Raw genomic sequence first — 14,712 nt, forward strand, 5'->3', positions numbered from 1 at the left:
ACCCCATCTTTACCTTCCCAAGGTTCAGTTTAGACCGTCTTATATAGCCTAGGGCAGGCTCATTACACTCAAAACCGTACCAACTGCAGGGGCATCAATACCAAAAACCTTTGTAGCCTAAACATGACCATTAACTATTCCAAAAATAATTAAAATAAACTCATTCAGCAACTTAAACTAAATGTAAACACCATAAGACATTCTCCATGCCAACATTACCAAGGGTTAAGTTCCCTTCCCTATTAATAGAAATGGTTTAACCCGACACAAGAAAAAGGAAGCTGTGATCCCACCCCCTCCTTTAAGGAGTCACAAGAACAGGAAATGGTGAGTAGACAGCATGTAGGAATAAATACAGATTTTAAATATTAAATAACAAAAATGCATAACTAAAAACTTGTCTCTGTGTGGTTAATGAGAAAAAACAAAGGGAAACGACAGTAGACATGTGCACCTATCTGCAATCAACTCATATCTTCGATATGATAAGCATATCTTAAACTTATTATAAATGAATGTTATAGAATAATGAACCTAAGGGACTGCACCATAGTCAACAAACACAAAACCATAAATAACAAATGTAAAAAAAAAACATAAACAGTTAGTAATGATGACTTCGGCAATGATGACGTCATCTTAGCACCCGTCATCACACAACAAATTATTATTATTATTGAAAGTGAATATGTATAAAGAAAAGCATACGTACGTTTTAAATAATGCAGCTGTTTCTGCTGTAAGGTTTCTTTTAGTTTTTTTTTCCTCCATAATTTTAAATCAACATTTGCCTTTTTTTTGCACTTACTGTAAATAGTCATGCGACAAATTAATTTTTAAAAGTAAAAATATTACAAATATATTTCCTGATTAATATTCCATTAGAAGGTATGGCCTTCGCTGCAGCACACTGCTTCATTAAACCGTAAACAAATACAAATAATTGTGTTTTAATAGATCACATTTGCTGGAAATACGCCATTGGCAAGAAATTGGGGGAAGGAGCATTTGGCACTGTCTTTGAAGGGACCCGTTGCAAGGACGGCCTCATGGTAGCTGTGAAATTCATAGGGAAGACCAAGAACAAGCCATACATCAGCCTTGTACGTAGACTGCTCTCTATATTTGCAATTTATAACAAATCACAGAGTGTAACATTTCAATAGATAGACAGACTGTGCTAAATCCTTATTTGAGAAACCAATCCTATATCTAACAATAATAAAAACTGTCATTCTTCTAGCCTGACCATCCCAAACCAGTTCCACTTGAGGTGGCCCTGACAGTAATGGCCAATGAAGGCCCACGCTGTCGCCACATTATTAAGGTGCTGGACTGGGAGGACCATCTCGACCAGTACATCATGGTCTTAGAACGGCCCTCACCCTGCATGGACATGCACAGCTTTTGGGTGCATTACGGAGGCCGCTTCAGTGAGAAATTGGCCCGTCACTTCATGTGGCAGGTGATTGACGGAGCTGCCCTGTGCTGTTTGAGGGGTGTGCTACATAGAGACATCAAAATGCTAAACCTCCTAGTCAACACAGAGATCCTGGAGGTCAAATTGATCGATTTCGGCTGCGGGGATCTCATGAAAAGCTCATCCGACAAAAACTACTCTGGTATGTGTTATCTTAAAAACATACAGTATATTTTAGGATTTAAACTCTAGTGACCAGTTACGCCATGTCTTAATCAGACATCACACAGTGAGATATTTTAAATATACATTTAAATAAAATTAAATGCCATTTCAGTTCAAGTGAGAAAAAGCAAGCTTACACATGTGACAAACTCCTATCTTCAGGCACAGCAAGGTATTGCCCTCCCGAGTACTATGAGAAGGGCAAGTACTATGGGAAGCAGGCAACAGTGTGGTCGCTGGGGGTGCTGCTGTTTGCCATGATCAGCCGCAGTTTCCCAGACAGCAGAGATATCGCTATGATGGACCCTGATGTCTGGTTCCGGCCGGGCTTCTCAGATGGTAAGAACAAAAAAGATGTTCTTATGGATAATGCAGATATCCTTCCCATTTTTACAGCTTAGAGAGCAAGTGTAAAGTTGAAGGAAATAATTACACAACTCTCAATCTTTCTGCACAGAATGCTGCCGCTTTATTCGAGGTTGCCTTAAGAGCGACCCAAAGCGGAGACTCCATCTGGATGAGATGAGATGTCCATCTGGAGTCACCCAGAGCTCTCTGTTCAGCCCGTCCCACAAGTTACTCGCACTGTCGCCCTAGAAGTTTCTACCACTGGCATCCGGGTCCCAGAGAGGGGGTTTCACATAGCTCTCTTTCTCAACTGCCTTGGGCCCAGAGATCCTGTCAGGGCTTCTGCAGAATTCCCAGTGAAGACAGCCATAAAGTTTCCTGTCACTGCTGCTCCAAAACCTGCTGAGGCTCCACAGAAATCACTGTGAAGGTTCATTCTGCTGCAACTCCAGTCCCTGCTACGGTTCTAGAGCTCCGTGTCAAATAAGCTCAGGTTGCTAAGCTTCCCAGAGGTTCCTGACATGACCACGTTTCCTCCCAATGGTGCAGAGGTTCATGCCACAGTTGCCAAAGAAGTTCCAGCCAATTTATATATACACCTTTGTGCCACATTAAAAACAAAATGTTTCTGAAAATAAACACTGTGTTGTTTTATCAGGGAAATGTGATAATTTGGAAACATTAACCATTCCTATTATGCTTCAGTTCTAGAGACATTAAAGGGATACTCCACTTTTTTTGGAAATAGGCTCATTTTACAACTCCCCCAGAGTTAAACAGTTGAGTTTTACCGTTTTCGAATCCATTCAGCCGAACTCCGGGTCTGACGGTACCACTTTTAGCATAGCTTAGCATAGATCATTGATTCTGACGAGTCCAGTAGCATTTCTTTCAAAATGACCAACGAGTTTCAATATTTTTCCTATTTAAAACTTGACTCTTCTGTAGTTAAACCGTGTACTAAGATCGACGGAAAATGAAAAGTTGCGATTTTCCAAGCCTATATGGCTAGGAACTACTCTCATTCCGGCGTAAGAATCAAGGAACTGTGCGGCCGTACCATGGGTGCGCACCAGCAGGCGTAATGATGTTTGCAGCAACATTGCGGGATAGTGGAGTAGACTGTGTATTTTTACTTTTAGGATTTATTATTTTTTGTTATCCATTTAATTTACGTTAAAAAAAAAAGAGCATCGCAAAGTGCACTGTCATACCAGAATCCAAAGAAATGTTGCGTGCTCAGTCTAAAATGACCGCCTCTTTAGACATGTAAAGTAACACACACCTGCTTCTGAGGGGTGGTTTGGACACTTGAGGTGTCCATCTTTTCTTTTGCCCACATTTCACTGGTTGATTGTCCAACAGGTCTGAACTTCCACTTTCCGCTCTGACTCTGAGCTCCAGGGCTCTGAGTGCTTCCTGCTGTGGGTGTACACTGTTGGGGACGGTACGGCATTCTGGGAGAATTTGTCAGTCTATTAAACGACTGTCGATTCTGATTGCCGCTGGACCATGTGGGCTGGCCGAACGACGCTGAGCTGCTGCTTGGAAAGCCACCATGAAGCTGGGATCCAAATGCTGGCAATGAGTCCTGTTTCACTGGAGGCCTTTGTTGCTCTGTCTGTGACCTGGAGTTAAAACGGTGAAAAAATACAAAATATACTGTCAAAAATCTTTTGCAGGATAACAAATAAAATGTGCTTAATGCAGTAAGATGAGAACAAAATGGTATTCACCTTAAAAATATTATTTAATGCAAGTGAATCAACTTGACTACGTACTGTAGGGCTATTAGGTAACACTTTACAATCAGGTCCTATTAGTTAACATTAGTTAATGCATTACTAATGAGCAATACATTTGCTATGTACAGTACTAAATAATTTTGTTAAAGCATTGTTAGCTCAGGTCTATTAAATAATATTAATAGATACAACTTTTGATTTTAATGTATAAATAAATGTTTAAATTAACATAAATTAGGATTAATAAATCATTTTTAAGAATTGTTCATTGTTAGTTCATGTTTACTAATGTAGTTTAAGTGTTTGCTAAGGAATGAAAGTAATTCCTAAGACTCAGGTTAGAAAGAAATAGCTCGAAAATATCTTATTTTGGTATTTTCATTCATGTTGGTGTTACAGTTTCAAATTATGGAAGGCAACTGATCTAACAATCTTGCATTTCTAAAGAAATAGTGCACATATTCGGACCTAGCAGCTTCAAGATCTTTCTGGGTGTGTAGTCTTATTTCATATATGAGTATCAGTTGAGTACCGGGCATAGACAGGTTTTTTTGGGTGAGGTAAAGGTGCATATCCTCGTCCTGCCACACCAGGTGAAGCAGCAGATCTCATGCTGGCTTGCTGAGGTGAACGATAGGCTTGCTGGTTCCATTGACCACTCTGACCTAAAGCTAAAAACAACAACAAAAAACTCTAGGGTTATATTTTATAAGACATAATCATGAAAGACATAAGCTTTGTCTGCAAATCAGCGGACTGTAATTAGGCTTGTCACTAATTTATAACACCAAATTGTTATAAATTGAACAAAACCTTGCAGAGCTCATAACTTTCAGTGTGAAACCTCACAGATTTCCATATCACCCAATAATGAATGAATTATTTCAAATTGCAACTACTATAAATCAGGGTTTCTGCAGGCCAATTTTAAGACTTTTTAAATATATTTTAATAAGACCAAGTAAAGAAAAATTAAGGAATAAATGGAAGGGAACTCGATATGTCAATATGTTCTCTAAATATAAATGTCTATGGTGAAACACATTGAGTTGTATTAGCAACACTTCCAACAGATATCCATTACCTTTTTTTTTTTACACACAAAGATTGAATCGCTCTGCTCTCAGCCACTAGAATATGGAAATAACTTTTACTGTACCTTCTGCAAAAAAGTGATGTTCTTCCTCAGGAATTTTGTCTTGTTTTCTAGTGCAAATGTCTGAAGATTACTGGAGATACAAAATTGCATAAAATATGAAGTCTGGTTCTCTGTGAAATTGATCAAAATGAAGTGAGTTTATGATTAAAACAAGAACAAATATGTGCCTGTGGGCTCAGAAAAACTTACTGTAATTCAAAGGTAAGTTTTCACACAAAAGTTAAGTATAAACTTGCTTCATTTTGTTCAGTTTTTTAAGACTTTATTTTACATTTGCATCTCAAGTAAATGCATCTTCATTTAAAGATATTTAGATATTCGTATTAGAAAACAGGATAAAAAATACTGAGGAAGCACATTTTTGCAAATGCATGCAACATTTAATGCCACAACTTTATGAATTTAAGACTTTTAGCTCTTATTTAAAGCCTTAATTTGAGCAAGAGCAAATTAAGACTTTTTAATACCCACAGAAACCCTGATAAATATATCTGGCTTTATCCGCATTCATACAGTACTCACAAAAAGCGATATATATTATATAGAAAATCTCAAATGCTTGATTGTATGAAACACTATCGACTATCTCTTAACTGCAAAATGAGCAAATTTAAATGTGCAAAATTAACATCATGACTTTCTGTAAGGATGCTTTGAAACAGAGTGAACGGCGCTATAATAAAATTGACTTGACATGATCTGTAAATATAATCTATGATGATCTGTCTATTGATTGTTTTCTGTACACTGTATAACTTATTTAACTTGAAACCACTTTATAATGCTGCACAAATTAAAGTTACATGACAAAGATTATTCAGTGTATTATAGTGTAACATAATGACAGAATATATCGAGTTGGAAAATGAATAGGAAGAACATCTGATGCATTGTGTGCTGCATCAGAACTTGGTAGATGTTTATTCAGCATTAGATACGAGACTGTCGCAGTGGAAACACATACTGGGAAGAGCAGAAGAGGAGGAGGAGGATTGTCTCTCATTGTAGTGGTTGGCAGTGAAGAGCTCACTCTCAGAGGGATTAGATGTCAAAGGCAGCCTGCTCCTCTTCCTTTGATTAAACAGAGGCACGGAGAGACAGCCTGCAGAAACACAGAGAGACAAAAGTCTGCTTTGATTTCAGGCTCCAGCAACCTGAATAACACTAACTGCAGCAAAGTGTTGTATTAGCAAATTAGCAGTTTTTCAATTATTAGCCAGATTTATATACAAGGAGCTCACTGGAAATAATACATGGCAAGTAATTTGATTATCTGGATAGTATGGAAGACATAGACTGACCCAACTCTTATTTTAGGTAACGTTAACGTTATTTTCAACCAAGTAAGTTAACATAGGAATTCATAATGTGACAGTAAATCCTAACGTTACCTGCGTTTGGTTTCTGGTTTTGATTCCTCCACATCTTGACACACTCACTCCTCACACTGTCTGAGCGGTGTAACAATATTATTGTGTAAAAAAAAATGAAAATTATTACTATTAATTAATATTTTATATGTATATCAGCAGTATTAGGGGGTCTGGTTTCTAATAAAGATTTAACGTTACTATTCAGTGTTTATTGCGTCGACTCGATGACAATTTGTTTGTTTTTTCCTCACTCATTCAACTCAGCTCAAAAAGATAAGTATGGTAGAAATATGAACAAACAAAACATTTTCTATAATGAGTTTGTATGTAACGTTAATTGTCAAGCTGGGTTTTTTTTTTTTAAGATTTGCTGGCTAAATTAACTTTGCTAATTGTACAAGGTCATTCATTTACGTATCAAATTGTGCTTACCAGTACAAAAGTGCGTCAACGAAGAGAAAATATGTTAATTAGAAGCGTATATTCGATATTTTAAGATGTATCTTTGGTTTTATCCCGTATTAACTCTTTAGCATTGAAAAATGTTTGTTTATTGCGACGATATCATTTTGGCACGAGGCCTGCTCGTGCTCTTGTGAAGTCCTACTCAACTCATCCCGCGAATCGGTTCTTTCGAACAGTTCATTTCGAAGAGCCGGAATTAGTATCCAACTTTCAGCGGTTCTTCACGTCTCATTTTAAGCATGATCTCTACTGAAATGGTCGTGTCGTCTCCATAGAAAACTAGTACTATTAAAAACAAAACAAAAATGACTGGGGGCAAAATAGTTGGTTGGTGGCAAAATTATGCCACTGACACAGTTATTGTGTAAAAAATAATTTACGTACAATAAATATCAATGGCGTTGGCCCACAGTTTTGTTCCAAAGAACAAACCTATTCTGTACAGTATGATTTCAGGACGCACACTGGTTTTCAGCATGAAAGCATATCTGTCTGCCACCCTCATGTGAGTCTGAGAAAAAACACAAACTTCCCACACTTCAGGAGAATGTTAGGCTAATCCTCTACCAAAGTTTCAATGAGTCAAAAAAGGAAAAAAGAGAATGAGCAATAGGGAAATTCTAAAACCATATGATCAATTCAAATGAATATTAGAAACATTATGAGCCTATATGGTATAGTCCAATGAATGAGTCTTTGTAGGCTACAATTTTTCTGAATTCTGCCCTTTTAACTACCGAAATATTATATTTTTGTAATAGGCCCAGCTGTTGGATAAATACATTCTGGAATAGGATATAAGAGGCGACTTAATTGTCTCTATATGGCCTCAAAAAGTTTTGACAATTCACCCACACTTAAAATGTATGTAATTTCACTGGATAAAAACCAATTGTCACCTACAAACAAATGACTAGAGCTCTTTCAGAACTAATTTCTCTGAGCCATTCTTGCAATTACTTTTAACCAACTGTGAATATGTAAAGTCAAGATCAAAACAGATGTGCTAGTGTTTGCATTTGCCTACATCACAAAAATGAAACATGTCTTTATGCTTCCTACTGAAAATAAGTACAAATAAACAGCTAAATGTTTAAAAACAAGTGAAAAAAAAAAAAATTTAATGACCCTTTCCTATAGGCCAGACATCACTATTGACCACTGCTGTATGTATTGTATGTTTTAATGCGATCTTAATACCTAAATACTTTACAAAACCATACACATATCTCACTAGACATTGCTTTAATGTTCGCGAGAATCTGCTGCTCTCAGCCTGTATGAGGCCTGATAACATCATAAATAGAACGTTGACGGGACAATATAAAGCGTGAAACTCACTGTCTCACTTTGTAGCGAGTAAGGAGTACAGATATCAACAGTGTTTTGCAGTTTTTGCGGTGTGTTTTTCAGTTGTTGATAGCGTTTTATCGTGTTCATTATGGGACAGCGACAATTTCGTAGAGTAGGAGTTGAGGGAGGAGGTGAGTGTGAGCAAGGGATAAATCCCCGAGCAAAACTGACACCCACCGACCACAAGGCGGAGCTCCATCCTCGTCCTGACGAGACGCCTGTGGGCATCGGTGAGGGAGGCGGGCAGGAGAGAAAGGAGGAGAGAGGGACAGAGAAAATAAAGAATAAGAGGCAGAAAAAAGGGAGATTTCGGAGGTTTGCCTCTTTTTTCTTTCGTTCGTCTCGTCCCAAATCCACCAAAGCTCAGGATGAGCAGGTGGAGCAGTGTGAGGTGGACCAGGACACTGATGAAGCCCCATCCAGGAGGTGTACTGATGGTAAATGATGAGCTTTGAACAAAACAAACTCTCTTAATCATTACACATGATATTTAAAAAAAGCACATCACACATGATAAAAAGGCAGATAAATGAATTTATTCCACAATGTGATGAATGTTTGGATATAGATGAAATATAGTTTGAAGATGTGGCGGATATGATATGATGATAAAACAAGCTTGTGGTTGATATTCCTCTCTTTAGATCAGACTTCTTTACAGGACATCATCTTTACTGTAGAGGATAATGATAATCAGGAACCTCCTTCCAGTAGTCCTGAAGTCCCCCCCACTGCCGAAAACCAGCAAGTGGAGGACGTTAAGCCTCAAGATCAGGACAGTCCAGCCAGTTCATCATCAGGTGACACTGGATCACATCTGCAGAGACAGCTGGACGGTGACAAGATCGTGAGGATCGAGGGTGAGTTTAGTGTCCGACAATAAATATCACACACACACACACACACACACACACACACACACACACACACACACACACACACACACACACACACACACACACACACACACACACACACACACACACACACACACACACACACACTCTCTCGATCATTTTTTGTTTTGTTTTGCATTTAAATAGTCATGTGCCAAATGGATTTTTAAAAGTAAAAATATTACAAATATATTTCCTGATCAACATTTCATTAGAAAGTATGGCCTCGCTGTGGGACACTGCTTTATTAAACAGTAAACAAATAAAAAGACATATAATTCTGTTTTAATAGATACTATTTGCTGGAAATATGCCATTGGCAAGAAATTGGGGGAAGGAGCATTTGGCACTGTGTTTGAAGGGACCCGTTGCAAGGACGGCCTCATGGTAGCTGTGAAATTCACAGCGAAGACCAAGAACGAGCCATACATCAGCCTTGTACGTATACTGTGCTCTCTATGTTTGCACAGAGTCCAAATATTTCAATAGATGGACAGACTGGGCTAAATCCTTATTTGAGAAACCAATCCTATATCTAACAATAATAAAAACTGTCATTCTTCTAGCCTGACCATCCCAAACCAGTTCCACTTGAGGTGGCCCTGACAGTAATGGCCAATGAAGGCCCACGCTGTCGCCACATTATTAAGGTGCTGGACTGGGAGGACCATCTCGACCAGTACATCATGGTCTTAGAACGGCCCTCACCCTGCATGGACATGCACAGCTTTTGGGTGAATTACGGAGGCCGCTTCAATGAGAAATTGGCCCGTCACTTCATGTGGCAGGTGATTGACGGAGCTGCCATGTGCTGTTTGAGGGGTGTGCTACATCGAGATATCAAAATGCCGAACCTCCTGGTCAACACAGAGACCCTGGAGGTCAAATTGATCGATTTCGGCTGCGGTGATCTCATGAAAAGGTCATCCTACAAAAAATACTCTGGTATGTCTTATCTTTAAAACATATATTTTTTTGGATTTAAACTCTAGTGACCAGTTACGCCAAGTCTTAATCTGACATCACACAGTGAGATATTAACAATACACTAACACAACTCTCAAAGAATAGTCAATATTAATATATTATCTTACACATCTGACAAACTCCTATATTCAGGCACAGCAAGGTATTGCCCTCCCGAGTACTATGAGAAGGGCAAGTACTATGGGAAGCAGGCAACGGTGTGGTCGCTGGGGGTGCTGCTGTTTGCCATGATCAGCCGCCGTTTCCCAGACAGCAGAGATATCGCTATGATGGACACTGATGTCTGGTTCCGGCCGGGCTTCTCAGATGGTAAGAACAAAAAAGATGTTCTTATGGATAATGCAGAAATCCTTCCCATTTTTACAGCTTAGAGAGCAAGTGTAAAGTTGAAGGAAATAATTAGACAACTCTCAATCTTTCTGCACAGAATGCTGCCGCTTTATTCGAGGTTGCCTTAAGAGCGACCCAAAGCGGAGACTTCATCTGGATAAGATGCACTCTCATGACTGGTTCAAGGTACTGAGCTAAAATGATTTTGAAGATATATTTATATTGGCCTATTTTTTGGCTTTTTGTTAATTTGGCTTGATTATCTGAATATGGACATCAGCTTCTTTACATTACCATTCAGTATCTGCTGTAATTGTCATATACTCAATCCTTATACATGGCACAGATGTATATACCTCATGAAAAATGCACCATTAATGCTTTCTAATTGTGTTTCAGGTCATGGAGAGGGTTTAGCCTTGCGTCTGGCGGGCTGACACAGATGACCCCTACTTCTCTCCAGCCTCAGCGTCTTGCGGGGCTGGCAGGCCTCGGTTGCGTCTGGCGCCTTGGCTTGAGGCAGTAGTTTTAGCGTCTTGCGGAACTACTTGCCTAGGGATGTGTGCATATTGTAAATAGTTAGTTTAGTTTTACTTAGTTAAGTTAGCCCCTCCATCTCTCCAGCCTCAGCGTCTTGCATGGCTGGCAGGCTTCGGTTGCGTCTGGCTCCCTGGCTTGAGGTGGTAGTTTTAGCGTCTTGCGGAACTACTCGCTGTTAATGGTAAATAGTTAATTTAGTTTTAGTTAAGTATTGCACCATCCAATCATATTTTTAACAAGGGAGTCACCCAGAGCTCTCTGTTCAGCCCGTCCCACAAGTTCCTCGCACTGACGCCCTAGAAGTTTCTACCACTGGCATCCGGGTCCCAGAGAGGGTGTTTCACACAGCTCTCTTTCTCAGCTGCCTTGGGCCCAGAGATCCTGTCAGGGCTTCTGCAGAATTCCCAGTGAAGACAGCCATAAAGTTTCCTGTCACTGCTGCTCCAAAACCTGCTGAGGCTCCACAGAAATCACTGTGAAGGTTCATTCTGCTGCAACTCCAGAAAAAAATTTCTACGGTTCTAGAGCTCCGTGTCAAATAAGCTCAGGTTGCTAAGCTTCCCAGAGGTTCCTGACATGACCACGTTTCCTCCCAATGGTGCAGAGGTTCATGCCACAGTTGCCAAAGAAGTTCCAGCCAATTTATATATACACCTGTGTGCCACATTAAAAACAAAATGTTTCTGAAAATAAACACTATGTGTTGTTTTATCAGGGAAACGTGATCATTTGGAAACATTAACCATTCCTATTATGCTTCAGTTCTAGAGACATTAAGCCTCTAATTTTACCAGTTTCACCAGGTAAGTAATACCAGGTAAGTGACATCTCAAAGTAGAGTTACACTATAAGGCCCTCCATGATTTACATGAAATTCTATGAATAACAAATTCAAAGACATACAACCCTAAACAAAATGTTTCAACTTGCACATTCTTACCTCAATGGGAAATTACCATTAGACGATTTGGTATTCCATTTTATAACCCTCCAGGAGATTGCAGACAGTCATAATGTAAAAAATGTATTATTTTAACTCGGTTGCCTTTATGTAAAACTGCCATTGTGAAAATGAAGAATGAATTAAGTTTTAAGTATTGTTAACTTCTCTATCAGTCTTTCGACGATTTTTGCTAATTTGCTAATTATTCAAGTAGTTTTCATGAGTATTCAACTCATTTGGGTTATTTAATTATTTTGCTGTAATTTCAAATAAACTTTGTTTTTACATAATCTGAGTCTGAATTTATTACACATAAAAAAAATATGCATAAAACTCATTCTGCTTTATAGACATGCTTCATTCTGGTATGTACAACGTTGATAGGTCAGGGTCTGTGACCATCTACATATAATAATTAGCATGTCTTCATTAATGGGTGTCTACGCCTGCGTGCCTCGAGTGAGGACAGTATGGCGCCTGCCAGTGTAAGGTAGCAGGAGGTGCATAGAGATGCATATATGGGTGGAACAGTAAATTAGGCAAACTGAGCTGAGGCTGAACTGAGGTTGTGATCTGTGATCATTTCATTAACAATTAATAAGTGCTCAGTGGTGGAAAGAGTACTAAAAAATTATACTTAAGTAAAAGTATTGCTACTTAAGAAATAAGTAGAAGTACTGGATAATAAGTAAATAAGTAGTTTGCTGAAAAACTACTCAAGTTACTACATTACAAAGTAGGCCTACTTAAGTGTTTTTCTATTTTTATCCAAAATGAGGCAATGTTAGCAATATGGAGCGTTACACATTCTCATTTAATTTGTTTCATTCATAGGCTACTGGAGGCCAGATGGCGCCCTGAAATATCTTATATTGCTCCATCCATGCAATAACTGCGTCCTTGAATGAGCCGAGTTTTCGATTTACTTCAACTGCTCAGTGCTCTAGTAATATCAATGGTACGACCCATTTCAGCTTAAAATCAGATTATGAGCATAGCTCACTTACATTCACTAAAATATTGAAACTTAGAGATAATGATTCAAAAAGCGAGCGCCAGTGATTGGGGGCTTTGATTGGTTTTGAACTGCTTCAGACCTGTCAATTATTGGCTGAACTGCTTCAGACCTGTCAGTTATTGGCTGAACTGCTTCAGACCTGTCAGTTATTGGCTGAAGCGCTTCAGACCTGTCAGTTATTGGTTGAACTGCTTCAAGACCTGTCAGTTATTGGCTGAACTGCTTCAGACCTGTCAGTTATTGGTTGAACTGCTTCAAGACCTGTCAGTTATTGGCTGAACTGCTTCAGACCTGTCAGTTATTGGTTGAACTGCTTCAGACCTGTCAGTTATTGGCTGAACTGCTTCAGACCTGTCAGTTATTGGCTGAACTGCTTCAGACCTGTCTGTTATTGGCTGAACTGCTTCAGACCTGTCAGTTATTGGTTGAACTGCTTCAAGACTATGGAGCTAATATTATGACAAAATGATTTGAATTTGAATTGTGTAAATCTGAATTATTTGCAAGTGTAATCTAACAAAATTGAATTTTAGGTGGTAGTTTAAATAGTTCTGAATTTGAATTTTTTTAAACGAATATTGAACATTTGAAATTTAACAAATTGAAATGTTTTTATGGCTGAATTTTATAGACATGTATTTTCAAACAGTAATATTCAGTTTAAAAAAATTCAGATTCAAGTTTTCAAGATGAAGAAATTCAGAACTTCAAATTCAGTTTTCTAAAATTCAATGTCAAAAATTCAAGTTCCAAAATTCAGATCTGACAGAAAGTATGTCACAGGTCATCCACAGGGAAGAGTAGATGATCTCAGAAAAGTCGAACAGAGCATTTTGGCCAATTGGGGACTGCGGAAGTTTTCCAGCGCGAACGTGGTGGTGGGAGAGGTTGCCACTCTCTGGCTCTTGTCATGAATCGCCTGGAGGTCTATTACATGTACGACGCAGTCTAGACCGGACGCGAACGGTGCGACGCGACCCGTGAAATCCCCAACAGCACACGGATTCCCCATCCTATTTCTGACCTAGTCCCAGCTCTTTGCAACAGTCGCTTCAAGCTGTGTTGCGTCGCGCCGCTCACGTCCTGTCTGTGTAACTGAGGTCTAGTAGACAAGGTGGCGTTCTAATCAATTTTACACAAAATGTAGGCTACTTTAAAACAAACACCAGAGACCGCTTAGACAAATGTCCCACGTGCTGAGAACGCTAACCTAACATATAAACACAAAATCATTCATGTTTAAGAATCACTTACCTCCGGGCGATTCATGAGTGGACATTCTAAAACGCTTACGTGAAAAACGCTTAACGTGGCTCACTGTACGAAGACAGTGATATTAAAGGACCAAACTCAGTACAAATCATATTAATAAACCATACTTTGTATAAAAAAATCAGATGAGCCCAGAATACCTACGCAACGCGTTTAATTGTGCGTTAAGCATTTCCTTACCATAGAAAACCGTTATAAGAAAACGCTTAACGTGGCTTACTGTACAAAGACAGTGATATAAGGACGTACACATCATATTAATAAACCATACTATGTATAAAAAATCAGATGAGCCCAGAATATGAACGCAACGCGTTAAGCATTTCCTTACCATAGAAAACCGTTATAAGAAAACGCTTAATGTGGCTTACTGTACAAAGGCAAGGACCAAACTCAGTAGCCTACGCATCATAATAATAAACCATGTATAAAAAATCAGATGAGCTCAGAATATGAACGCAACGCGTTAAGCAAATTCCTTAATAGAAAACCGATATGAAAACGCTTAACGTGGCTTACTGTACGAAGACAGTGATATTAAAGGACCAAACTCAGTACAAATCATATTAATAAACCACTTTGTATAAAAAATCAGATGAGCCCAGAATATGAACGCAACGCGTTTAATTAAGCATGTT

At 38.8% G+C, this 14,712-nt stretch overlaps 3 protein-coding genes across 4 annotated transcripts in view; 2 read left to right on the forward strand and 1 right to left on the reverse strand.

Annotated features, from left to right (window-relative positions):
• The window catches only part of LOC306994883 (serine/threonine-protein kinase pim-1-like), a 15,899-nt gene extending 13,275 nt beyond the window's left edge, over positions 1–2,624 (forward strand). The window contains exons 2-5 of one of the 2 annotated variants that reach the window (XM_079605829.1): positions 958–1,103; positions 1,244–1,622; positions 1,808–1,984; positions 2,103–2,624. In XM_079605829.1, coding sequence (XP_079461955.1) covers positions 1,050–1,103; positions 1,244–1,622; positions 1,808–1,984; positions 2,103–2,242 — 750 coding nt within the window. In that variant the 5' untranslated portion in view covers positions 958–1,049 and the 3' untranslated portion in view covers positions 2,243–2,624. Of the gene's footprint in view, positions 1–918; positions 1,104–1,243; positions 1,623–1,807; positions 1,985–2,102 lie in introns of those variants that run through there. The other variant, XM_079605828.1, reaches the window with a different exon arrangement.
• On the reverse strand, positions 2,277–6,929 carry LOC306994888 (uncharacterized protein). The gene is made up of 5 exons (XM_079605834.1): positions 6,703–6,929; positions 6,289–6,348; positions 5,862–5,999; positions 4,271–4,409; positions 2,277–3,621 (listed from the first exon to the last, which is right to left on the reverse strand). The coding sequence occupies exons 2-5, from the start codon at positions 6,320–6,322 to the stop codon at positions 3,255–3,257; spliced, it is 678 nt and encodes a 225-aa protein (XP_079461960.1). The 5' UTR covers positions 6,323–6,348; positions 6,703–6,929; the 3' UTR covers positions 2,277–3,254.
• A 1,247-nt stretch (positions 6,930–8,176) lies between these two features.
• Positions 8,177–10,405, forward strand: LOC306995623 (serine/threonine-protein kinase pim-2-like; the record flags this gene model as incomplete). Its single annotated transcript, XM_079607379.1, has 5 exons — positions 8,177–8,525; positions 8,733–8,948; positions 9,277–9,422; positions 9,551–9,929; positions 10,104–10,405. 5 exons carry the CDS (start codon positions 8,177–8,179, stop codon positions 10,340–10,342), a joined length of 1,329 nt encoding a protein of 442 aa, XP_079463505.1. The 3' UTR covers positions 10,343–10,405.
• Between the last annotated feature and the right edge of the window lie 4,307 nt (positions 10,406–14,712).

Source organism: Phoxinus phoxinus (assembly GCF_949152265.1).
Source record: "Phoxinus phoxinus genome assembly, chromosome: 3".
Taxonomy (NCBI): domain Eukaryota; kingdom Metazoa; phylum Chordata; class Actinopteri; order Cypriniformes; family Leuciscidae; genus Phoxinus; species Phoxinus phoxinus.